Genomic DNA, 27,919 nt, shown 5'->3' on the forward strand with positions numbered 1-27,919 from the left:
TTACAACAGTCTCAAATATCAAAGAAAGCATCCCTGTTTTATTCATAACAGTAATTATATGCAAACATTTTTTAAACAAATGCTCAAACTGAAAGAATTTTCTCTCACTAAACAAGGAAGTTCCATTAAATAAAATATCACTATATCCCAATTAGTCCAGTCAATTAGTTTTTTACTATGTGCCTATAGAAGCTAGATACTAAATCATTACAGTAGTCCCCCCTTATCCACAGTTTTGCTTTCTGTGGTTTCAGCTACCTGAGGAAAGAAGGGTGAATACAACACAGTAAGATTTTTTTTTTTTTTTTTAGACAAGGTCTCCTCTGTCGTCCTGGGTAGAATGCAGTGGCGTCATCATAGCTCACTACAGCCTCAAACTCCTGGGCTCAAGTGATCCTCCTGCCTCAGACTCCCAAGTAGCTGAGACTACAGGCACACACCACCATGCCCAGCTAATTTTTTCTGTTTTTAGTAGAGACAAGGTTCTCACTCTTGCTCAGACTGGTCTCAAACTCCTGAGCTCAAGCGATCCTCCCACCTTGGCCTCCCAGAGTGCTAGGATTACAGGCATGAGCCACCGCGCCTAACCGCAATAAGATATTTTGAGAGAGAGAGAGAGAGAGACTCCACATCCACATAACTTTTATTACAACATGTTGTTAAAATTGTTCTATTTTATTATTAGCTATTGTTATTAATCTCTTACTATGTCTAATTTATAAATTAACCTTTATCATAGGTACATATGTAGAGTAAAAAACATAGTATATATAGAGTTTGATACTATCTGAGGTTTTAGGCACCCACTGGGGGTCTTGGAACATATCCCTCACGGATAATGGGGACTACTGTATTTCTAGCCATTTGATTGTTTGATTTCATACCACTTCCATCAAGCTTCTACAAGTGTTGTGCGGCATACATTTACTTTAAAACAGAAGCTAATTAAGTTTGACTTGCTTTAGAGTATGTTTTTTAGTTTTGATTTTTTAGAACTTCACAAAATCATCTTAAAAGGATTAGAGACATCTTGAAGTCAAGTCGCCGATGACTGGTGTCCAGTTTTTATGTACGTTCTCTTCCTGTAGCAGTAGCCACTTGAAAACAGGTGTTTTAAGATTTTTATTTTTATAGCTTTATAATTTTCCAGAGGGAAAGAGACTCTGAGGACTGATTTGTCTCCCTGATAAGATTCTATGCAATCATTCTAGCATAAGAAAGTGTTACTCATCCACCCAGGGGATGAGCATGTAAAGTCAGAGCCCAAATAGGGTAAAAGAACATTGACATGAAGTAAATGCTCTGGCAAGGGGAGTTGGAACAGGGTGAGGAGGGTAAACACCCAGGAAGAGAGGCCCAAAATGAAAAGTCAGAGCATGAACAGGGAGAAGAGGGCATCTTCATGGTGGAGAGAGTGGCAGAGAAGATGGGAGATTGGTAACGTACAGGAGTACTGATTAAATAAATGTATTAAGGATAATTGGAGCCAAGATTTTTGTTACTAGATAAGAGAATTCGAAATATGGAAAGGGAGAAAATTAGGATGAACATTTTGTTGTTGGACGGAAATAGAAAATATCATAGTTTTCAGTATGTTAGAGAGAGAGAGACGGATGCAACGGTGGTTCAACATATGCAAATCAATGTGATATGTGCCACATTAACAAAATGAAAAGATAAAAACTACATGATCATCTCAATAGATGTACATAAAGCATTTGAAAAAATTCAACATCCATTAAAGATGAATACTTTCAATGAAATAGGTATACAAGGAATTTACCTCAACACAGAAGGCCACAAATGAAAAGCCCACAGCTAACACCATGATAAATGAGAAAAAAACTGAAAGCTTTTCCACCAAGATCCAGTACAAGGCAAGGAAGCCCACTCTCACCACTTCTATTCAACATAATACCAAAAGTCCTAGCAAGAACAATTAGGCAAGAAAAGGAAAAAAAAAAGGCATCCAAATGAGAAGAAAGAGTAAAATTGTCTCTGCTTTCAGATGACATGATTATATATGTAGAAAACACTAAAAACTCAACAAAAATTTGTTAGAACTAATAAGCAAATTCAGCAAAGTTACAAGAAACAAAATCAGCATACAAGAATCAGCAGCATTTCTACACACTAACAACAACCTATCTAAAAAGGAAATTAAGAAAACAATCCATTTACAATAGCAACAAAAAAATAAAATACTTAGCAATAAACTTAACCAAAGAGGAGAAAGACTTCTACACTGAAAATTATGACATCAATGAAGGAAATTAAAGAACACAAACAAATAGAAAGACTTCCCATTTCATGGATTGGAAGAATTAACGTTTTTAAAATATCCACACTACCCCAAACAATCTACAGATTCAATGCAATCCTATCAAATTCCCAATGGCATTCTTTACAGATAAAAAAAATTCATATAAAACCGTAAAAGAACCCAGATAGCCAAAGAAATCTTGTATAAGAAGAACAAACCTGAAGGCATCATATTTCCTCATTTCAAAATATAGTACAAAGCTATAGTAATCAAAACAATATGAGGCCAGGTGCGGTGGCTCACGCCTGTAATCCTAGCACTCTGGGAGGCCAAGGCGGGAGGATTGCTTGAGCTCAGGAGTTCAAGACCAGCCTGAGCAAGAGCGAGACCCCGTCTCTACTATAAATAGAAAGAAATTAGCCAAACAACTAAAAATAGAAAAAATTAGCCGGGCATGGTGGTGCATGCCTGTAGTCCCAGCTACTCGGGAGGCTGAGGTAGGAGGATCGCTTGAGCCCAGGAGTTTGAGGTTGCTGTGAGCTAGGCTGACGCCACGGCACTCTAGCCCAGGCAAGAGAGTGAGACTTTGTCTCAAAAAAAAAAAAAAAAAAAATCTTCTCATTTGCAACAATATGGGTGAACCTGAATCACATGCTAAGTGAAATAGGCCAGGCACAATAAAGCAAATACTGCATGATCTCACTTATATGTGGAATGAAAATAGTCAAACTCATAGAAACAGAGAATGGAATGGTGGTTTCCAGGGGCTCAGGGGAGTGGGAAATGATGTGATGTTAGTCAAAGTGTACAAAATTTCAGTTATACAAGATGAATAAGTTCTGGAGATCTAATACACAGCATGGTGACTATAGTTAATAATACTGTACTGTGTATTGTATACCTGAATTTTGCTAAGAGAGTACATCCTAAGTGTTCTCACTGCAAAAAAAAAAAGTTAACCATGTGAGGTGATGAACATGTTAATTAGCTTTATCATAATTGTTAACAGGGAAAAAAAGCCAAACTCTGTAAAGTAATTTTAAAGAGATTTACTCTTTGGATTTTAACCATCATTCATTTTTCATCTTAAAATAAATTACTACACAAAAATTAATAATTTAGAATTTTTTTTTAGGCAAAAACTTTGTTACAGCAACATAATGTACACATAGCCAGCTAGCTTGTCAAGAGTAGGACAAAAATGGACAAGACCAAGGGAAAACTGAAGCTTCCAATTTAAGCTCTTCTAACTACAACTTCTAGGACAGCTTTGAATCCCTAACAGTACTGTTAATATTAGATGATAGTGAGTTAGAAACACATTTTGTGTACCTCTCTACAGACATTGAATTAGTGGAAGTAAACTATATCTGCAGTTAGGGTTAAAAGACCAAAACCAAAATATTTTCATAAACCTTTGACCATAAGTTTGTTTTTTTGTGTTCTACTTGGTGTTTTATTTATTCTAATTTGCTGACACTTAGGCACATTTGCATTTTTACCTTAAAGTTAAACACATAGGTATTTTTTTGTTGGTAACTCAGATTTAGTGATTATCATTAGACCAAATATTAAATTTACTTATAAAAAATCACACATTATTTTGTGTTTGGCTGAGTTTATATTTTCATAACCTTTATGTCAAATCTTGACACCTCAAGAACATAAAAATGTCCAGTAAAACCCAGGCAAAAACAAATGTATGCTGACAATTTAAAAACAACATTTTTACTATTACTTTACTAATAACACCTTTTTATTTTTTAATAATAACCCAGCTTATTTACCAAAGATTACTAAATTCAAGTGAACCATTTGGGTTTGTTTAATTTATGAGCGCTCCCTTATTTTTAAGCCAGTCTGGAACTATGTAAGCACAAACATGTAATACATGGACATACACAAAACATACCTAAACATATACACTCACACACATGCACACAAAGTTCTCATAGATTTTATCCTAGAACTCTAGCCATGAGATGGTAACACAAACTCACCAGTCTGTAAAAGACCGCTGGATCCAAATTTCTTCTGACGAAACTGGAACTTGTTCACATGGCAAACTTTAGTTGCCCTGATAGGTAACCTAATTAGGTCTGTGGATCAAAGTTTTGGGTAAAGCAGTTTCCGTGGCAGTTGGATTTTTTAAAAAACCTCTTTACCCTTTTTTTTTCTTCAGTTCAAAATGAGTTTTCAATATTTGCATTTTAGCTAGAACTGGCTGCAGGATTTCCAGGTAGCTTTTCAATTATAAATATCATACACAATGAGTTATCTTTAACATCAATAGAAAAAGTTAGCAGGTTTTAGAGTAGCCAGAAAAGAAGAGAGAAATAGCTTGAGACATTTTAACTCTATAGTGGTAGGTCGACCATTTGGGCTCTGAATTTTCCTTGATGTAATTTGCTCTTTCGTAAAAACTTGTGCATAAGAATTAGCTATATTGGCCGGGCACGGTGGCTCACTCCTGTAATCCTAGCACTCTGGGAGGCCGAGGAGGGAGGATCGTTTCAGCTCCGGAGTTTGAGACCAGCCCGAGCAAGAGTGAGACTCCCGTCTCTACTAAAAATAGAAAGAAATTAGCTGGACAACTAAAAATATATAGAAAAAATTAGCCAGGCATGGTGGCACATGCCTGTAGTCCCAGCTACTCAGGAGGCTGAGGCAGAAGGATCACTTGAGCCCAGGAGTTTGAGGTTGCTGTGAGCTAGGCTAATGCCACTGCACTCTAGCCCAGGCAACACAGTGAGACTCTGTCTCAAAAAAATAAAAAATAAAAAAAAAAAGAATTAGCTATAACCAGCTGGAGCTCTAGAAAAACCTGGCATGCCTTTGAATCTTTTCATTTACATAAATACTTGCAAGTAGAGGCGCCACAATCCAACTGGGGTGCCCAATGGGGGTCATTCTCCTGGTCTGTCCTCATTTTTAAAGGATTTCCCATTTTTCTTTAAAAGAAGCAACCAAACTGTAATATAGGGTTTGGTGTCATGGATCAGAATGTGCTGATTGTGGGTGGGGCTCCTCAATGTTTCACCACTGAGTCGGTCCCTCCCTCTTACGTGTCTCAGTTTCTCTCTTGGGGGTCTAGTACTTCCGAGAGGGCTCAAAGCGCTGAGTGATCAGCTCTTATATTCCTTTCCTGGACGAGCCTTCTTTTAACTTGTTGGGGGGTTCCCTATAGGGCCACTTGCATGTCGGGGAATCACCCCAGGCAACTCCCACTCAGGACCCCGGTCACCCAGGGCTGCCAAGGCTGGGAGGAGATTAAGATTCCTCTTCTCTTTGGAGCTGAGGAACTCAGTCTCTCATTTATCTACAAACAAGACAGTTCAGTTTCCTCTTTCAAAAATGCACAGAAAAGCCAACTGAGATGAATTTTAGTTAAAAAGACAGTGGAGAAGACCCTTTAGAATGCACCTCCAAATCTAAGTTAGGATCCCAAACAATAATTCCTAGGAAAAGAACCAGCTCAGAGTAAACCGAGACCATCAACCAAAAACGGGAGGTCTGGAGCTCAGGAGGACTTACCAGTTCCACCAAAGGAGAAGCTCGGAGTCGGAGGGCCCAAAAGGGCCATGCCGGTACCTGACACCAAGTTCGGGCTGCTCCTTGGTTGGTCCTGGATGTTCTCTGAGCCCCACGTCTGGTATGTTAATTAGCTTTATCATAGTGATCATTTCACAATGTATATGTATATTGAAATATCAAGTTGTACACTTTAGATATATACAATTTTTATTTATGCCACGATAAATGTTTCAAAAAAAGAGAAGTTGAGACTGGGAACTGGAAGGATATAAACAGATCATCAGACTAGTATATGACCCCACGTCACCTGGCCACCCACAAAAAAAGACATAAAAATCAGCTTAAAGGGCCTCCTAGTGGCCAAATGTAGGAAAAATTAAGCATCGGAATAAACTGTGTTAGTTCTGGGTAAAATAGAGTAAGATTGTGCCACACTTTATCTCCCACTGAATGTAACTATAAACCTGGACAGAATGCATGTAGCTATTTAGGGACTCTGAGAAGATAATAGCAGAAGGCAGATAAGGGAAAAACACCAGAATTCAAAGTAACACCAAACTGGTGGTGAATTTACCATTCTTCTCCTCTAGTATTCCCTGGTCTAAACTTAAGGCAGCCAGAAACCTAGAAATGAGTACTGCGATGCAGACCAAGAATGCATCTGTACTTCTGCTTAAGTTGCTTAGAGAAAATGCAAAAATCCCATTTTGGTTTTTGTTTTCTCTTTCCTCCATTCTCTTGTGAGTGGCAACAGCAGTGGTAGCTAGGGGAAGCCATAATACTCAAAACTTTGAGAGAGGAAACCCTTACTCTCCACTCACTGCAGCTGCAGTTCCGAGAGCTTGGGGCAAACTCCCATTATTTTTTCCTCTGTCTCTGTCTTCCTACTGCTTGGCCTCAGTCATAGTGCAAACTGCAGATTGCTGGCTAGAGGACTTGAAAAGAGTAGCTCAAGGGAACCAAAAACTACCATGAAAATCAGAGAGAGAGAGGGAGAGAGAGAGAGAAGCTCAGAAAAGCAACACAGCCAGGCGCGGTGGCTCATACCTATAATCCTAGCACTTTGGGATCCTGAGGCCAGTGGATGGCTTGAGGCCAGGAGTTCAAGACCATCCTGAGCAACATAGAGAGGCCCCATCTCTACAAAAAACAGAAAAATTAGCTGGGTGCGGTGGTACATGCCTGTAGTCCAAGCTATTGGGGAGGCTGAAGCAGAAGGATCACTTGAGCCCATGAGTGTGGGGTGGCAATGAGCTCTGATGACCCCGTTGCACTTTTAGCCCAGGCAACAGAGCAAGACTCTGTCTCAAAAAAAAAAGAAAAAAGAGAAAAAGAAAAGAAAAGCAACACCACAAAAGTTCATTATCAAGTCTGGGGATCATCCCTCGCCTTAGTAATCATATTAAATAAATCTCAACCTAATTTGCATACCAAAGACTCTGGTAACTGAGCTAACAGATAAACCTCTCCAAGGTACCAGACTGACCAATGAGTGCTGCATATGCAGGACAAATTTGAAGAGCACTGCAAAACTGAAACAACATTGGAACCATATCGCACAAAAGATAAGTTTAAAAAAATTGCACGAATCAAACCAAGGTGATTCCCTGCTAAAATAAAAATATCAACATTCCTGTAAAATTTAAACAAGACTCAGAAGCCAAAAACGTAATACTGGAAAAATATAGGATTCAATAAAAAGTTACGCAGTGTATGGCAACACTTGAAAATCTCGGAGAGAGGAGGGTTGGAGCAGGGACATTGTCAGACCGCTTTGGGGCAGGAATGGAGGGAGTCAGTCTGTGGCCAAATTTCCTCCACGTTCCTCTTGCTTATTTTCATTCTAGACTTAGCTCTTAAACTGCTCCAAACGGTGCCTGGTATGCTTTAGGGAGTGGAGAGAGGGGGTGGATATTTGAGGGAAGAAGGGAAGGGAGTGGACAAGAGAAAAGAAGAGACTTAAAAAGGTGCAATGTATTTCCAAATCTTTTAACTCTAAAACTTCTGTTTCAAGGGGACGCAAAAGAAAACAAGGAAGTATGTGACCCCGAAGCGAATGCTTAGTCTCAGAGATCAGAGGCTGTGAGTGTCGGGAATCAACTGGGTTCTTAGACTACTCAGAGATATATTAAGAGTCACAAGGGGATAAGTAGCAAAAGTTTTTGCTGTTATTTGCTTCTGATATTATTGTGTGTTCGATTTATATAGCATGGGATAGTCATCAACTGTGTAACAGTCATTTAGCTGCTGAGCAATTACACTGAGAAGGGCGTTGGGAATTAAACATTTCTTAAGTGTTTACTTTATTTCACTGTTGTTGTATGGTTTATCTACCATGTCACATTTAAACCTCATAACAATTCTGTGAGTAAAGAAAAGAATAGATTAAAACCTAAAAAGAAAGAAAAGGAAAATCCCAGCGCACTGAAGGAAAGAGAAGTCCCTCAACATACTTCCTGCTTGTTCTTCCAACATAATACACAGCTGGGCCCACTTTACCACGTCTTGGTTGATACCAGCTTTATCAACTTTTCCATTAAAGCCAAACTGGACTTAGTACAGTCAATGATGGACTGTCTGCCCAGTGTATTCCTTGTATAGCTGACTGTGTAATGGCTGAAATTGACAAATCGGGGCAGAAGTATCGAGTGGCCCTCAGGATTGCCAAGGATCTAAGATTTGAATGATTACCATGCACACACAAAGGAACATATACAGATGACTGCTTAGTACAGAGAGTAACTCAGCACAAGTGTTACATTGTGGCCACAGTTGACCTAGACCTTAGCCGAAGAATCTGGAAAATCCCTGGAGTTCCTATCACGTACATTTCTAACCATAGATGCAATATAGAATGGATGCCTGATGATTATGAAGCCCCTTGGTTCTAATTCGTACAAGACAGTGTTCCTCTGCCTTTCTTCAACCAACTTTCTCTGTTAGCAGTTTGTTAAACATGCAGTAGCATGAATTATTATTCTGTTCACCCATTTGCTCTATTATGAGCTGAATATGGTTAAATACACCCACTTTTGGATGCTATTTCGAAAATGACATTTTGTCTCATTTAAAATTTTAAATTGGCCGGGTGTGGTGGCTCACGTCTATAATCCTAGCACTCTGGGAGGCCGAGGCGGGCGGATTGCTCAAGGTCAGGAGTTCGAGACCAGCCTGAGCAAGAGCGAGACCTCCGTCTCTACTAAAAATAGAAAGAAATTAGCTGGACAACTAAAAATATATAGAAAAAAAAATTAGCCGGGCATGGTGGCGCATGCCTGTAGTCCCAGCTACTCTGGAGGCTGAGGCAGGAGGATCGCTTGAGCCCGGGAGTTTGAGGTTGCTGTGAGCTAAGCTGATGCCACGGCACTCTAGCCCCGGCAACAGAGTGAGACTCTGTCTCAAAAAAAAAAAAAATGCTTTATTTGGAAGGTGGTTAGTGGTTAATAGAACTTTATGTTTAGGAAAATCATGCTTTTAATTCTAAAGGTCAATGAAATTATTTAGAGTATGTGTTTTTGATGGGCGTAAAGTTTAGACAAGGGACCTGGAAATCTAGGGCAGAAAATCTTATAATGAAATGATGAGATAAAGGTTGGAGAAAACCTAACAGTGTTATTCACTTAAAAGGAATTAATGATTAAATAAACCAACTCTTTTTTTCTCCTGAGACATCCTTCCTATATCCCAGAACTAGATTAGGAATCACTATGAGGTGTTGGCATGAAGGCAGAAGGTAATGCCGTATTGTTATTCAGAGGCAGAGAAAAAAGTATTTGGGAAATTGGATATATAAGTTTGTATCTTAGAGTACCATGAGAAATAACTAATGAGCTATTCTTGATTGTTACCGAGATATCTGAGGATTAGAGAAAGCTGTAAGGGAGGGGTTGGAAGGTAAATGTCTTAAGGCCAGGCAATTATCATTCAATTATTGCTACACTATTATAATTGAACGAATTGTAAAATGCATGATCTATAAATGATTAAAAGACAACCAAATCAGAAAAAAATAGCTTGGAAACTTGGGACTAAAAAAGTAATTGGAGGTTTGCTTTTTCTCAATTTTGAAAGCCTATTTACAAAGTAAGCTGCATACAATGAAGTTATTTAGTTAATTGAAAATAAAAAGCCTCGTATTGAACCAAAAAGCTGGTGATCAAATTCATTTTTCGTATCAATAGCTTATTGAGTATTTATTTATCATCTGTATAGTCTCATCTTGGCATTGCAAAGTAAGTATTAGGTTGGGGCTGTCATTTCTGGGCCAGTCACTGTAGCAGTGGCTGCTGGTTCTAGAGATCCCATGGGCCCTGGAGCCCCCGTAGGTCCCTGTCTATATGACCAATATACAATAGACTTATAAATATATCTTCATAGTATTATTTTTGCCATGTGTCTTTGCTTACAAAATGAGATGTTAGCACTCCATGGAAGGCTAAGAATATATTTTCCTAAACATATACTTTTATGAATCTTAGTACCTCATACTTCATTAGAAATATTTTATGAGGACAGGGATTTTTGTCTGTTTTGTTCACTGATGTATCTCTAATGTCTAGAATGGTGCCTAATAGATAGGAGATGTTTAATAAAAAGTTATTATTGAATGTATAAATGATCAAGTGGGTGAATAGAGCAGCATTGGTAGTAAAAACATTTTTTATCATTATATTAAAAAATATTACAGATCTCTTGAAAATTCTTTTAGTCTTTTTTAAGTTTGTTGTTATAAGTTTGTTATTATTTTGTATTCTTTTCTTCCCTAGGAAGTAGTATTTAACGTAAGTACACTTGAAAGGATTGTGAAGGCAGAGGCAGAAATACTGAGGAAATTGAATAACAGTTCAGTAGACATAAATGTTCATTGAAATTTTTATTTTCCATTTTCCCCTGTACGAGTTCAGTTACAGGCCTCTCTGCAGCAAGTGGGTGTGAGCTGCATTATTCCAGTATAGCTACATAATTGGTATGGCCCTGTGTGAACCTATGGGATCTGGGGCATGTAATGGTTAAGCTGTTTTTGCTGAGGTGTCAAGAATGCATTTAAATACCTCTGGATTCTTGCCAGACCAAATTTCTAAGACTATTCTTTATTTTAGACTCAAAAATACAGTAGGTCTGATGTGCTCAGGCATGCATATTGAGCTTCTATTTTCTGAATGTACTGTAATTCAAAGTGAAACTTTTTTGAAGCAAGACAGATCTTTACACATTACTTATGAATAACTCGCTTCAGATCTTGGATTCTTGATTGAGGATCTGCTTCTGTAGTCTTACTCAGGTGAAACTTATAAAGGACTTTTTTATGTAGGTATAATCAAATTCTGGATAGATGGTTTCTATAAATACTGAGGAGATATTTAGATAAATTATTAGAATTAAAATTTATCCTATGCCATTTCTCGGTATTTCGAGAGATGAAAATTCTACAAAACATGACGTTAATGCAGGAACTGAGGTACTGATTAACCCATAAAAGAGTGTTTTCCTATGGCACCACTCACATACTTATTACTGCTTTCATCTCAATGGTAATTTAGTAAAGAAAATTATTGTTGCTAAAGATAAAGTTATTATTTCTAAATAAATCTTATGCCTGGATAGTGCTATGAACACATTTCAAAAGTTCAGAATTTTTAAGAGTTGTCTTAATTTTGGGAAAAAAACAAAACAAAAACCATTCATTGCTCCACTTCCCCCCCACCAATAGGGATTTTTTATCTTTGGTTTGTTTTTTTTTTTTGAGACAGAGTCTGGCTCTGTTGCCCAGGCTAGAGTGCCGTGGCGTCAGCCTAGCTCACAGCAACCTCAAACTCCTGGGCTGAAGCGATCCTCCTGCCTCAGCCTCCCGAGTAGCTGGGACTACAGGCATGCGCCACCATGCCCGGCTAATTTTTTCTATAGATATATATTTTTAGTTCTCCAGATTTCTTTATATTTTTTAGTAGATACGGGTCTCGCTCTTGTTCAGGCTGGTTTCGAACTCCTGACCTTGAGCGATCCACCCGCCTTGGCCTCCCAGAGTGCTAGGATTACAGGCCTGATTTTTTATCTTTGAATATACTCCCTGCATTAGCCTTTTGCTGGATCTGGCAGCCAAAAACAGTGTTTTAGCCTGTCCTTTTGTTGGGCAATGATTGGGTTTCTCATTTCCTGTTACAAAAGATCTTTTAAGTTCTATTAATAATATGTTGTAATACTTTCCCATACATAACTAATGCTGCAACCTGAATGTTTTATATTTCTTCTTTATATGAATTGAGAGCTTTTGATAAAGAAGTTTATTTTGATGTACAGAACACTTTAAGTAAATTTTAAAGATTCTGAGTAGCTATAGTTTTTTTTTTAATTTAAGGAAATCACGAATCTGACACTTTTTTTTATATTGCAGACAAGATATCTTCATATTCTCTGTTACAACTTTGGAGTAGAAACCCACAAGCAGAATAAATATGAAGAAAGCTCTTTCTGGCTTAGGTAATATAAATAAAACAATGAATGTGAATTCAGGAATACTGTCATAGAGGACAGTTAATATTTACTGTAGGGTACTTTGGCAGTTTAAACCTTCTCTGACTTTAAACGCCCACATGATAAATTTATTTGCTCTTTTAACATGTATTGCTTATTCTTACATGTTGCCAGTTGATAGAAAATTGTGTTCTCTTCTTCATATAACATAAGACTTACTCCCCTTACCCCATTCTTCCTTTGTATCTCCATCAGGAATATGGAAAATTTATTTGTTGTTGCTTTGGTAGTTACTGCTGTTTGCCTACACCAGGGTATAAGGTGGAGGGGTGGGTGGGAGTAGTATCAGGTAAAATTATTAGTCTTAGATGAATTTTGGTATTTTAATATCAGTCAAGTAAGTATACATTGATATTTAACACTTACTGAATGCTGAGCACTATACTAAGATTTGGACTGTTGTGCTTAAGCTGCAAATATCAAGAGGATAATACAAGAATATAGCACCTATTTGCAGGAACCCTGTCTTTTACTGAAAACCTGGGCCCTGCACGGACATATAATAAATACTCGATAATTGCTAGTTAAACAAACTTATGTGAAAAATGTATTTTTCTGGAGATGTCACATAGTTAAATGAGTTTATGTGAAAAATGTATTTTTCTGGAGATGTCACATAGGGTGCTTTGAATATCAGAAGATCATGGAGTAAAATGTATCAAATCAATTCACTAAACATTTACCTTGTCTGAGTATAGGGTTCTAGTTATTTGGAAATACTACTGTGATTATTTTAACAATAGTCTAACTATTGTGAAAATTATATTTGTTATTTAAGGAAATAAATACAAATATGATCATTGAAATTATGTACTCACATATATCTTTAACAAAATATTTATGCAAATAACCTGTTTATGTAAAAGACTTTTTAGAGCCCAAAGATTGATCAAACTCTGTACAAAAAACTATGCCTGATAGAATAGGCTTATATAATTGTAAGATAATACTTGTCTCAACTTAGGCTACTTCACACAATTGGAATATACCTGAAAGTTTTTATTGTAAATCGCATTTTTATAAATTTAATTATTTAAAATATACCAATAAAGCTAACTAGTTTAGCTCAGTTTTACCACAGATTTCCTTTAAATAAAGTACATGATGAGTGAGTTCTAGCCCAGGATTTGGCTGTATTTGGGAGTAGAGCACTTACAAAGTTTATGGCATCAACGTACCAAAAGACTGGTATGCCAAGAAGGCAGGAATGGGGAGGTCCAAGCAAACAAAATAAAATAAACAAAAAAAGGATGCTGGTGCCATGGAAGGCTTCTGGAAACTTAAGTCTGGAGCTGAGCTTGAAGTTTCTTTTCTGCTCTAATCTTTATTTTCTTCCTTTTGCTAAATGTAGGCTTAGTTTTTTCTTTTTTTGAATTTTTTAGATGTAAAGTTAGATTATTTGATATCTTCTTTTTTTCCAGTACGTGTTTATCGCAATAAACTTCCTTATCTGTACTACTTTTACTGCATTCCATAAGTTTTTATATGTTGTATTTTCATTTTGATTTGTCTCAAGATATTATTTTTGGTTTTTTTATTTCAGCATATTACGGGAGTACAAATGTTTAGGTTAATATAGTACCTTTGCCCAACCTAAGTCAGAGTTTCAAGCGTGTCCATCCCCCAGATGGTGCGCACTACACCCATTAGGTGTGAATATACCCATCCCCTCCTCCCCCCTCCCACCTGCCCAACACCCGATGAAGGTTACTACTATATGTGCACATAAGTGTTGGTCAGTTAAGTCAGTTAATACCAATTTGATGGTGAGTACATGTGGTGCTTGTTGTTACATTCTTGTGGTACTTCACTTAGTAGAATGTGTTCCAGCTATTTCCAGGAGAACACAAGAGGTGCTAGCTCACCATTGTTTCTTGTGGCTGAGTAGAACTCCATGGTATACATATACCATATTTTATTAATCCACTCATGTATTGATGGACACTTGGGTTGTTTCCAAATCTTTGCAATTCTGAATTGTGCTGCTGTCTCAAGATATTTTCTAAGTTTCCTTTTGATTTTTTCTTTGACTCAGTGGTTGTTTAGGTGTGTGTTATTTTAATATCTACATATTTGTGAATTTTTCAATTTTCCTTCTATTGATTTCTAGTTTTATACCATTGTGGTTAGAAAAGATACTTGATATGATTTCAATCTTAAAATTTGTTAAGACTTGTTTAATTTTCCATTTTCACTTGAAAAGAATGCATCTTCTGCTGCTGTTGGATGGAATGTTCTATATATTTATGTTAGATCCATTTGGACTATAATGTTGTTCAATTCCACTGCTTCCTTATTGTCCTAGACCATGTGGGCTGATATAACAAAACACCATAAACTTCATGGCTTATAAACAACAGAAATTTATTTCTTACAGTTCTGGAGGATGGAAAGTTCAGGATCTAGGCACTGTCATATTTGATGTCTACTGAGGGCCCATGTCCTAGGTAGCTGTCTTTTCACAGTAATGCCAAATGGCAGAAGGGGCAAGGAGTTTCTCTTGGGCCTTTTTTATAAGGGCACTAATTTCATTCATGAGGGCTCTGCACGCGTGACTTAAGCGTCTTCCCAAAGCCTTACCTCCTAATACCATCACCTTGGTGATTAAGATTTCACTGGGGTATTGAAGTCTCCTATTATTGTGTTACTGTCTATTTTTCCCTATAGTTCTCTTAATATTTGCTTTATATTATAGGTGGTCTGATATTGGGTACAGATATATTTATAATTGTTATATCCTGTTGAACAAATTGACATCTTTATCATTATATAATGAACTTCTTTGTTTCTTGTGACAGTTTTTGACATAAAGTTTATTCTTTCTGATATAAATATAGCCATCTTGCTCTCTTTTGGTTACCATTTGCAGGGAATGTATTTTCCCATCCTTTCATTTTCAGCCTAGGCGTGTCCATAAGGCTAACGTTGAGTCTCTTGTAGGAAGGAAGTAGTCAGATCCTGTTGTTTTAACCATTCACACACTTTGTGTTTTTTGATTGTAGAATTTAATCAATTTACATTCAAATTAATTATTGATAGGTAAGGATTTACTATTGCCATTTTGTTCACTGTTTTCTGTATATTTTATAGTTCCTTTGCTTTTTTCTTCCTTTCTCACTGTCTTCCTTTGTGATTTGATGCTTTTTTGTAGTGATATGGTTTGATTCATTTCTCTTTATTTTTTGTGTATCAACCGTAAGTTTCTGCCATGTGGTTGCCATGACGCTTATGGAAGAAATCTTAAAGTTAACAGTTATCTTTTTTAAGGTGATAACAACTTAACTGTGATCACATACAAAAGCTCTTTACTCCCTCTCTCCTACATTTTACATTTTTGATGTCTCAGTTTACATTTTTTATATTGTGTATCCATTAATAAGATAATGTAGCCATAGTTATTTTTATATTTTTTAGAAATTTTATACTACTGTTAAAAGTGATTTATATACTACCATTACAGTATTACAATATTGTGAATTTGACTATATACTTAACCTTTACAGTGAGTTTTATACTTTTATATGTTTTCATATTGTTAGTTTGCATCTTTTTGTTTTAACTTGAACTACTTTTATCACTTCTTGTAAGGCAGCTCTAGTGGTGATGAATTCCCATAGCTTTTGTTTGTCTGAGAAAGTATTTCTTCTTCATTTCTGAAGGACTGTTTTGGTGGGTATAATATTCTTTTTGGCAATTTAAAAAAATTTCAGTACATTGAATGTATCATCCCAACCTTTTTTGGCCTGCAAGGTTTCTGCTGACAAATCTGGTAATAGCTTTATGAAGATTCCCTTTTATGTGACAAGTCACTTCTCTCTTGTTACTTTCATAATTCTTCCTGTTTCTTTGACTTTCATGAGTTGGATTATAATGTGTCTTAGTGAAGATATCTTCATATTTAACTTATTTGGCATTCTTTGGGCTTCATGGATCTGGATGTCCTCTTCTCTAGATTTAGGAAATTTTCTGTTGTTATTCTCTTGACTAAGCTGTCTGACCTTTTCTCTTTCTATGATCCTTTTTATTAATCCTTCTGGAATTCCCATTATGTACATCTATTCTTTGCTTTATGGTGTCCCATATGTCCCACAGGATTTCTTCACTCTCTTTCATTCTTTTTTCTTTTTGTTCCTCTGACTGGGTAATTTCAAATGAACTGTCATTGAGCTTGGTGATTCTTTCTTCTGTTTGATAGAGTCTTCTGTTAAAGCTGTCTATGGAACTTTTTAGTTTCATCATTGTGTTCTGCTCCAGAATTTGTGTTTGGTTCTATTTTATGGTTTCTCTTTGTTGAACGTCTCATTTTGTTCTTATATTGTTTTCTTGATTTTGTTTAGTTGTCTGTGTTCTCTTGTAATTCATTGAGCTTCTTTAAGTTGATTATTTTGAATTCTTTGTCATGCACTTTATAGATCTCCATATCTTTAGGATTGGTGACTGGTGCTTTAATTTATTGCTTTGGTCACATCACGTTTCCCTGATTATTCTTGATCCTTGTGGACTTGCATTGGTATCTGTGTATTTGAACAAGTAGGTACTTCTTTTAGTCTTTACAGGCTTACTTCAGCAGAGAAAGCCCTTTATCAGTCAGCCTGTTCAGTGATATTGACTGGGTCATCTCACAGGGTACATAGGCCTGCTTGTTGCTGGAATCCTCAGGTTTGCTGGCCTAGGGCCTGTGTCTGCAGGGCCAGCCTGGAGCCTGGGTCCACTGGAGTGGGTCTGTACCTTGGGTCCTCTGAGGTCCTGGGGGCTAGCTTAGAGCTGGAGAGGCCTGGAGGCTGGGTGCGTGATGGCCATCCTGGCACTGTGGCAGGCCTAGAACTTTCATAAGAGGGCCAGCCTTGAGCCTTGTGCCATGGGAACTGGCCTGGCACTGGGATAGGCCTGGATCCTATGGCTATTGGGGTCAACCTTATCCTGGAATAAACCTGGAGCCTGGGGCCACAGGGATGGGTCTAGGACTGGGATGTGCCTGGAGGTTTGGTCCATGATGCAAGCCTGGGGCCTTAGGCCACATGGGCCAGACTGGCACTGCGGTGGGCTTGAAGTCTGGGTCCATAGTGGTGGGCCTAAGACCTCCTATTTTCTCATTATGGCAAATTAAATGTAGGGAGAACAGTCAAAATGAAAGGGTACTAGCCATGGATATGTTGCCGCCCAACCAGATTCATTTGCCAGCTGCCCAGGAGGAAGCCAATATGCTGAGACAGCACGGCTTATGGCAGAGAAAGAGTTTATTCCACATAGCACTAAGTGGGGAGATGGGAGAAATTTCTCAAATCCACCTCCCTGAGAATTTGAGAGACAGGGTTTTTAAAGACTGTTTGGTGTAGGCAATTGAGTCTGCCAATTGGCCGGGTTCAGGGTGGAACCATAGGGTTGTAGAAATTGTCTTCTTTCCTGACCAGGTTCTTGGGTGGGAATCACAAGACCAGTTGAGTCAGTTCCTCAGTATGCGCCACTGGTCTGGCTGGGTCAGCTGTTCCACTGGATGATATCTCAGAAAGTACCCCTAGGATTCAAAAAGGTGATATTATCTATGAAGAAAGCTAAGAATCTTTATGACCATCAGCTATGTGGCTCTAGAGTGGCAATTATAGAGAAGTAGATGGGGACAGTGGCAATTATTATCATTATTTTTAGCTGGGCCCTTACCACAGTTCTTGCCTTGCAACTCTTTCTATTAATTAGTAAGAGTGGTTTAAGATATAGTAAACATATAGTCTATAACTTTTTTGCTTGTAAAAGAAGTTATTTGTGCTTATTATAAAAATTTAAGCATCAGAACTATATACAATATGGGATGTAAAAGTTCCCTGTAATTCCATACCCATAGATGCTCACTGTTAACATTTTAACTTTATATTCTTTTTGATATTTTTCCAAAAATCATTTACATGGAAACATGTGAATCATTGAAATCCATTTGGAAGATTTAAAGATTTGAGGAGTTTTTTTCAAAGTGGACTGTAATTAAAGAAGGTTAATGGAATTAAAGAAAGCCAAAGAGTATCACAGGAAAATTCCTAACTGATGATCTCTTGTTATATTAGAGACAATGAGATAAATTGGGAAAATAACAGAAGACATTTGATTGGACAACGTCCTGGAGAATTGGATAAAACCCTGAAGGTGTTCTGTAAAAAATAATATAACAGTTACATTAATAAATGAGATTTAAGGACCTTACTTCTTTGTCATGCAGGTCAAAGACTAGGTGTTTATAAATTCTTGGAGAGGAAAGCCCTTTGTAGGTTAACAGAAATGAGAATATTTCTGAACCCTTTTGTGGGAATTCTGTGCTGCCTTTCTCTCAACAGTGTACAAATAGCATGGGTTCTTCAGCATCTTTGTTTCATGGTTACAGATTATATTATATTTTTATACTAAGCAATTAAATTTATTGTTGCTAGATTTTTTGGATATTAGTAAATGATTGTGTAGGCAGTATGTTAGGGGAGGAGAATTTTTGAGGTCCTTTTCCAACACCATTTTTAATTCACTGAATACTAATTTGAAACCTGTCTCAGTTGATGACTAATGTGAGTTGCCTTCTATTGGTCAGAAATGATTTTTATTCTTGGTATAATATCTCTAAGTAGGGAGGGAAGTGTGTTTCTTTATTGCTTATATAAAACTTTTTGTAAACTTCATGGAATTAAAAGAGGAGATTTCAGCAAAAATTATACTGTCACTTTCTTAATTCATAGTGCTTAGGTTTAGTGCAGGTTCACTAAACCAAATGTATAATTATGTAATTTCTATACTGGGTTTAAAAATAGCTATTATATTTATATATAAGGATAATATTTAAATATGAGATATTTTATTTATTATTGTTTAGCCTTTACTATTGTTATGTAGGAATATATATTACCTGAGAGACTTATAATGAGAAATAAAGGAAATAACAAAGAGTATGTATATTTACATGTACAAATATTAATGGGACATCATACAAACCCAAAGGAAATTTGCATCAGTTTCAATGCCAGTTAATGTTCATTCCTTTATTTTCCTTTCTATTCTCAGCCTGAGACCTTGAGAATTTGGCATTATTATACATAACCAGGCAATGTGATCTAGGGGAAGATCTCAGAGCTGGCAGAAAATCTGTTACTGATCAACTGTGACCTTGGGTCATTCAGCTAACTACTATGTGCCACAGTGTCCTCACCTGAATAATAGGCACACTATTATCAATGTCAGAGGCTTATAATGAGGATAAAATAATAAACATAATAGTATTTTGAAAAGTGGCAGGTATTATATATTATTGTTGCTACCCAACCAGGTTCATTTGCCAGCTAGCCAAGAGGAAGCCAATACGCGGAGTCAGCAAGATTTATGGCAGAGAAAGAGTTTATTCTGCATAGCGCTAAGTGGGGAGATAGGAGAAATTTCTCACATTGGCCTCCCTGAGAATTTGGGAGACAGGGTTTTTAAAGACTGTTTGGTGTAGGCAATTGAATCTGCTAATTGACTGAGTTTGGGGCAGAACCATAGGGCTGTAGAAGTTGTCTTCTTTGCTGACCAGGTTCTTGGGTAGGGGTCACAAGACCAGTTGAGTCAGTTCCTCACTATGCGCCACTGGTCTGGGTGGGTCAGCTGTTCTACTGGAATGTGGGACCTGACAGGTATCTCAGAAAGTACCCCAAAGTTTCAAAAAGGTGATATCATCTATGGAGAAAGCTAAGAATCTTTATGACTACCAGGTATGTGGCTCTAGAGTGGCAATTATAGAGAAGTATATGGGGACAGTGGCTAATTATTATCATTATTTTTAGCTAGGCCTGTGCCTTATTTTTAGCTAGGCCCTTACCACAGTTCTCGCCTTACACCCTTTTTATTAATTTGTAAGGGCAGTTTCACTATAATAAAATTATTAATTCTAAAAAGGGTCATACGCAGGCCTTTTAGTGGAAAATGGAATGTATTAGCACCATCTAGTGGAAATATACTGAATTGTGCAATATTAATAGCAATTTTAATACAAAAGAAAATTTAATATAGGTAACACTTTAGAGATCGAAGAAATCTACAGGTCATCTAGTTCAGCAATTAAGAAAGTATGTTCTATGGTGTCCTAGGGTTCTGCCAGAAGAGCATCAGGACCCTTCCTTTAAGAGGAAAGAGGAGTCTTTCCCATAATTTTCTATGATCTTGCTTCAAATAGAGAAGTCAGACTTTAATTAGTTTCTCATATAATATGTCCTTGCAAGATTTTGTTTGAAAACTGATCTGCCTGTTTACAAAAAGTTTGAAAATGACTGATTTACATCAACTTCATCTTTGTAAGAATAGTCTTTTGTTAAAGGTCAGTAGTAATGTTCCCTCTTTCATTCCTGATTTTAGTAATTTGAGGCTTCTCTGTGTTTTTCTTGGTCACTCTAGCTAAAGGTTTGTCAATTTTTTGATCTCTTGAAAGCACCAACTTTTGGGTTTGTTGATTTTCTTTATTGTTTTTTAATGATTTATTTCCACTGTAACTTTATGATTTTTCCTCCTCTGTGCTTGATTAAGTCTTAGTTTGCTCTTTTACATTTAGCTAAGGTGGAAGGTTAGGATATCGTTTTGAGATCTTTCTTCTTTTTTTAACATTGGTGTTTATAGCTATAAATTTTCCTTTAACCATTGCTTTAGCTGCACCCCATAAATTTTGATGTGTGTGTTTTCCTTTTCATTTCTCTCAAAGTATTTACTAATTCTCCTTGTAATTTATTCTTTGACCCATTGGTTATTTAGATATGTGTTGTTTAATTTTCATATTTGCTGATTTCCTCAATTTCCTTTTGTTTTTGATTTCTAATTTAATTCAATGTAGACAAGGAATATACTTTGCGTGATTTCAATCCTGTTAAATCTATTGTGGCTTTTTGTGGCCTAGCATATGTTATATTTGGAAGAATGTTCTATGTGCAATTGGGAAAAATGTGTAGTCTGCTATTATTGGGTAGAATGGACTATAGATGTCTGTTAGGCCTAGGAGGTTTACAATGTTGTTCAAGTCTTAGATATACTTTTTGATGTTCTGCCTAGTTATTCTATTGATTATTGAAAGAGGGGTATTGAAGTCCTCAACTATTATTGCTGAATTATGTATCTCTCCCTTCAGTTTGTCAGCTTTTGCTTCATGTATTTTGGGGCATGTATGTTTATAACTGTTTTACCTTCCTAGTGGATTGGACCTTTTATCATTATAAAATATCCCTCTTTATCTCTAGTAACTTTTTTTGGTCTTGGAGTCTATTTTGCCTGATATTTTTATAGCTACTTTATAAAAGTAGTCTCATGACTACTTTTTTTCCCTTTTTCTCCCTTACTACCTCCTTTTGTCTTAAGTGGATCTTTTAAAAAAAATGAATGAATTTATTTTTATTGTGATCAAATATATGTAACAAAACTTAACATTTTCACCATTTTAAGTGTTCAATGCCATTGCATTAATTATATTCACAATTTTGTACAATCATTACCAGTATCTATTTTCAAAACGTTTTTGTTGCCCCAAACAGAAACTCTGTAACCTTTAAGCATTTACTTCTCATCCTTCTTTTATCCCATCCCCTGTTAACCTGTAATCTATTTTCTGTCTCTATGAATTTGTCTATTCTAGATATTTCATATAAGTGGAATCATTCAATATTCACAATGTGTATAACCACCACCACTATCCATTTGTGGAATTTTTTCATCATCCGAAACAGAAACTCTGTATTCATTAAACAATAACTCCCCATTTCCCCCTCCTCTCAGCCCCTGGTAGTCTCTATTTTACTTTCTGTATCTATGACTTTGCATATTTTAGGTACTTCATGTAAGTGAAGTCACACAATGTTTGTCTTTTGTGCCTGGCTTGTTTTACTGAGCACAATGTTTTCATAGTTTATCCATGTTGTAGCATGCATCAGAATTTCATTGCTTTTTATGGATGAATAATAGTTCATTGCATAGACATATCATATTTTGTTTATCTATTCATCTGTTGATGGATTCTTGGGTTGTTCCCACCTTTTTGCTATTGTGAATAATACTGATATAAACATTGGTGTGTAAGTGCTTGAGTCCCTGCTTTCAAGTCTTTTGGATATATACCTGGAAGTGCAATTCCTGGTCTTAAGTAAATCATCATAGTATATCATTTTAAGTTGTTAAACAATTTTTAAAATCATATAGTCTTTGAATTATTTTCCTTGTGGTTACTCTAGGACTTGCAAAATACACCTTAATTCATTAGAATTTATTTCAGATTTATAGTAACTTTATTCCAGTAAGATATGGAAACTTTACTCCTATTTATAGCTCCATTCCCTTCTCTTTTTTAGGATTGTTATTATTATATTTATTATGTTAGTATATGTTTAAAAACTCAATAATACATGGTAATAATTATTGCTTTGCAAAATCTTATGTATCTTAAAGAAGATTATAGAAAAAAGGAGAGCACAAATACTATGTATAGAGTTTTAAAATTTCAACCTTCTAGTCACTTATGGTTTACTTCATTTCTTCCCTTAGATTTGAGTTACTATCTGGTGTAATCTCCTTACTCAAATTATAATTTCTTTCCCACTCACTCCTTTGTGTTGTTATTGTCCAATATATATTACATATCTTATGCCCCAAAATGTACTTTTATAGATTTTTATGAAGTTGCCTCCTTTTGGTTTTCTTGTAAGGCAGATTGGCTAGCAAGAAACTATCTCACTTTTTGTTTATCTGGTAATCTATTTATTTAGCCTTAATTTTGAAAGATAGTTTTTCTAGAGATAGGATTCTAATTTGACAGTGGTTTTTCTTTAAGCACTTTGAATACATCATCCCTGCCTTCTGGACTCTATGAGCTCTGATGAGGTTTCAGCTATTAATTTTATTGTTGCTCCTTTTTATTTGAGGAATCATTTTTCTCTTATTGCATTTAAGACTTTATCTTTGATATTCAATAATTTGCCCATCATGTGTCTGCATGTGGTTTTCTTTAGTGTTTATCTTGTTGAATTTCATTGATATGTAGATTGTTGTTTTTCATCAAGTTTGAGGCGTTTTTGACCACTATTTCTTTAAATATTTATTCGTGCCTTTCTCTTCTTTTGTTCTGGTACTCCCATTATGTATGTGTTGGTGGGCTTAATGATTTCTCACATTTCTCTGAGCATCTGTTCATTTTGTTTCTTTCTTTTTTCTGTTTTATTCTTCAGATTTGTATTATCTTTATTGATCTATCTTCAAGTTTGTTTATTCTTTGTTTTGCCTGCTCAAATCCACCATTGAGCCCCTCTACTGAATTTTTCTTTTCAGTTATTGTACTTTCCAACTCCAGAATTTCTATTTGTTTCTTTTTAATAATTTCTGTCTCTTAAAACAGGCTGGGGTGGGGGGTGGATTTGGCTGGTGGGGCCTCAATTTGGTTATCCCTACTGTATATAATTTCTATCTCTTAATTGATGTACTCTTATTCTCTACATGATGAGTCATTGTTATCATACTTTCCTTTAATTCTTTAAACATGATTTTCCTTAATGCTTTGGATATATTTATAATAGCGGCTTTGAAGTCTTTTTCTACTAAGTGCAACATTTAGGCTTCCTCAAAGGAAGTTTCTATTGTCTTCTCTTTTTCTTCAGTATGGGTCACACTTTCCTGTTTTATAGTATGTCTTGTAATATTTTGTTCAATACTAGACATTTTGGATAATATATTGTAGCAAGTCTTAGATACTGTTTCTCCCCTTTCTGGGGCTTATTATTTTATTGTTTGTTTGGTTCTTTATTTGTTTAGTCACTTGGCTGAACTAATTTGGTAAAATTTATTTTCCCTACAGTGTCCCTGTCAGAGTTTTCCCACTTGTTTTTATCTTTTGATGGCTTCCTAGGGGTCACCCCTGTATCCAAATATTTCACTTATTGGTCAAATATTTTGCTTAAGCCCACTTAGCCAGTTAGATTTTTCACCCTGTCCTGTTGGCTGTGTGTTTGTTTAGAGACTTTTTTTTCACAGTTCAGGGAGTTTATGGTTTTGCCTTGCATTCAGGTAGGGACTGGTAGCTCATAGGTTCTTCATCTGCTTGTGCCTGACAGAGCACAGTCTTTGCGTGCACACAGTCTCCCAGATCCGTAGGCATAAGGTTGGTTTGATTTTTAAGCTTGGCTTCCCAACAGTCACCCTGGGCCTTAGGTTAATTTTCAGTTGGTCCTTGGTCAGAGGTCTGGTTAAGCCCCTTGAGCCAGTCAGGTTCAAGTCTCATTGCTGATGGATCTGTGTATGCCTTGAGTAATGCTTTTTAGTCTGCTCTGATTGTCTCTAAGTGAATGTAGCCTAGCACATATACATGGCCTTCTGGACCCTGGACCCCGAGTGTTCTTCTTGGCTATTTCTTTCCCTTGTTCACTCTAGTAACCTTCTGGCTGGTCTGCAGTTTCCCCTGTTGCTACTATTATCATGGAGCTACCAGATCCCTCTTAATTGCTCACCACCAAGATCTCCATTGCTTTCAACAAGTCCTTAGGCATGAACTCCTCTATGCTCTGTTCCACATAACATCAATACTCTTAGGAAGAGATGTGGAGTTCTTCTTTGCTGCTTGTCTTTCCCCCTGGGCAGAACCTCTATGTCATATGACTGGATCTGGGAGCAGGCAGCATGGCATGCTTCTCCTGAAATGACACTCCTGCTCTATTAAGTGGATGCTGGGGGTATGGTAGCCCCTCGTTTTCTTATGTTGTCCTTTTGGCATGGAACCTCTGCCTGATGAGTCAGCTGAGGTGAAGGTGATCAGGGTCCCAGTGTGCCTGCGCAGAATAACACTTTTATGACGCAGGCCTGGGAATGGTAAGAGAGAGACTGGCAGCCTGCTCCTCCCAAGGTGAAACCATTGCCTAGGAGTCTAGGAGCTGGAGGGAGAGTGAATTCCCATCTTCTTGGCTGCACCCATCTGGAGTAGCTTTTATCACATGGAGCCAGTATGGATGGGAGCCGGTTATGGCTCAAATGCCACAGATTCTTGCTGGTTATACTGAGGTTTAGTTAATTTTCATGAATAAATCTTTCCCCATTTTCTACATGCCGTATGGACAATTTCCAGAGATTTTAAGTGGTTGTTTGTTTTAATAAATTTTCCAGACAAATAGTTGTTTCACTGGGGAGAGGGTCGAAAGAGCTCATTATACCACCATTGCAGAAGTTCCACCCACTCATTGGTTGTTTTCAAAACTAGAAGTATAAGGTTTAATGTAACAAAGGAGACCTTTATGAGAGTGAGAGGGTTTACAAAGACTAGGCCATCATTATGTCTTTGTTAGCAAGCTGAAAACTCAGTTTGGTAGTCTGGGTCTTCTAGAGTTTTTTAAAAAGAGATATTTCAAAGTATTGTCTTCAATTTAGTTCAGTTAACCAAGATTTTATTGACATGCTCCCTTGGAATACCAGTTTTATGGTGAGTGATCTTTGCTTTGCTTTTTAAGTTTTAGGTTTTGAAACTCAGACTCATGTTAATGTATTATTTGTGGTTATCTTAATGTCTCATAGATAATATGGTTTAGTAATTAAAGAAGAGAACTGAAAGTCAAATTTCTCTATTATCCAACCCCTCACTCTCATTTTTAATACCAACCTAGGAAATCTTAGAAATCATTTAATTACTACATTGGTTCATTCAGCTGCAAAATGGAACTAACAGTGCTTCATGAGGATGTTGTGAGGCTTAAATGAACATTGCTAAAGCATTTATTTCTGTGAAAATAGTTGTATTTGTTTTATTTTAAAAATGCATTTATATTTGTAAGCTTTAAAATGGCCTAGTAAGAGCTTGTATACACTTGTAAAGTATTTTAATGCAGTATATATATAGCCAAATGGAAAACAGCATTGATATAATTATAGTGTTGATTTATTGGGTATCTCCTGTAGAAATTGTGGTTTTGTATGGTTAGAAAGTATTGCTTTATATGATTAATTTTCATATATTAATTGGCTAATTATCTGTTGTAGTGTAAAATAGAATAGTTGCAATAAAATATTATTATACTATGTCTTCTTAGTAATATATAATCTTGAAAAATTATATATGATTTAAAATGAATATATATACACACATATATTTTTCCTTTTTAATGGTAGCCAAAGCTATGATATTGGGAAGATGGATAAGAATTCTGTTGGGCCAGAAATGCTGGTAAGGATCATGTTACATATTGCAGAAGTAGGTTGAAGAAATACAGTTTATGTTATTGTTATAAAATTATAATAGTCTACCCTCCATTAGAGTAGATTATGTATTGGGCACATGATTAATGTCTCAGTGAATTAATTTATGTATAATTTGTATAATAATATCTATCTCATAGGCTTGTACCCATGAGCCATATGTAAAGTGTTTCGAACAATGTTTGGTTATATAAGTTTTAGCTTTTATTATTGCATATTTAAAAATTCCAGATTTTCCCCCAACCACTCAGACAGAACATGCTTGGGTATGTAAATTAATTTTAATATTTAATCAAGCAAAATGTGATTATGTAAATAAATCTGATGTAAAATTATCACATATTATAGCAAAATGGAATTTTTTGAATATTCATCTCTGCTTTTTACTATTACAGTATATTAATCAAAATGTAACTGAAGACCTATATTATGTATTTACCACTGTGATATATGGGGAGTAAAAGAGAAGCATAAAATATAGCGTCTACCCTTAAGTAGCTTATGTTTGAAGGATAAAATTAATACAAGTGAATACAATGAAATATTACTCAAGTTTAAAAAGGAAAGAAATCTGACATTATGCTAATTGAAATAAGCTAGTCACAAAAAGGCAAATACTGTATGGTTCTACTTATGTGAGGTACCTGGAGTAGTCAAATTCATAGAAATAGTAAAATGGTGGTTCTAGGGGCTGGAGGTAGGGGAGTATTGGGAGCTATTGTTTAGTAGGTACAGTGTCAGTTTTGCAAGATGGAAAGAGTTCTGGAGATGGATGGTGGTGATGGTTGCACAACAATGCAAATATATTTAATACTACTGAACTGTATACCTAAAAATGTTTAAGATGGTCATAGAGCTAGGCACAGTGGCACAGCTACTGTGATTCCAGCTACTTGGGAGGCTGAGGCAGGAGTATTGCTTGAGGCCAGTAGTTAGAGTCTGCAGTGCATTATGGTCACTCATGTGAATAGCCACTGTGTTCCAGCCTGGGCAACATAGTGAGAATCTGTCTCTAAAAGATAAATTAAAAAAATGTTTAAGATGGTCAATTTTATGTTATGTGTATTTTACCATAATTAAAAACTATAATTTTACATATATATTGACATTGTCACTTAACAGAATATTGTATAGCAATGAGAATTAATTAACTCAATAATTACAGCAATATGGATATTCTCACATATAATGTTGAGTAAACAAAGCAAGATACAAAGTAGTACATATGGTATGATTCCATAAATATAAATGCCAACAGCAGGCAAAACTAATATATGGTGTTGGAAGTCAGGGAAGGAATCGGTTACCCTTATTTGGAATAGTGTCTGAAAAGAAGCTTATGGGGTGAGCAGGTTGCTGTTAATGTTCTGTTCTTTTTTTTTTAGA

At 36.2% G+C, this 27,919-nt stretch overlaps 1 protein-coding gene and 1 pseudogene across 1 annotated transcript in view; both read left to right on the forward strand.

Moving 5' to 3' along the window:
- TEX11 (testis expressed 11) overlaps positions 1–27,919 on the forward strand; it is a 293,818-nt gene that overhangs the window by 69,559 nt on the left and 196,340 nt on the right. The window contains 2 exon segments of the mRNA XM_012642929.1: positions 12,189–12,274; positions 26,447–26,501. Coding sequence (XP_012498383.1) covers positions 12,189–12,274; positions 26,447–26,501 — 141 coding nt within the window.
- Positions 7,511–8,688, forward strand: LOC105809098 (annotated as a pseudogene).

This window comes from Propithecus coquereli, unplaced genomic scaffold (assembly GCF_000956105.1).
Source record: "Propithecus coquereli isolate 6110/MARCELLA unplaced genomic scaffold, Pcoq_1.0 Scaffold101, whole genome shotgun sequence".
In the NCBI taxonomy this organism is placed as follows: domain Eukaryota; kingdom Metazoa; phylum Chordata; class Mammalia; order Primates; family Indriidae; genus Propithecus; species Propithecus coquereli.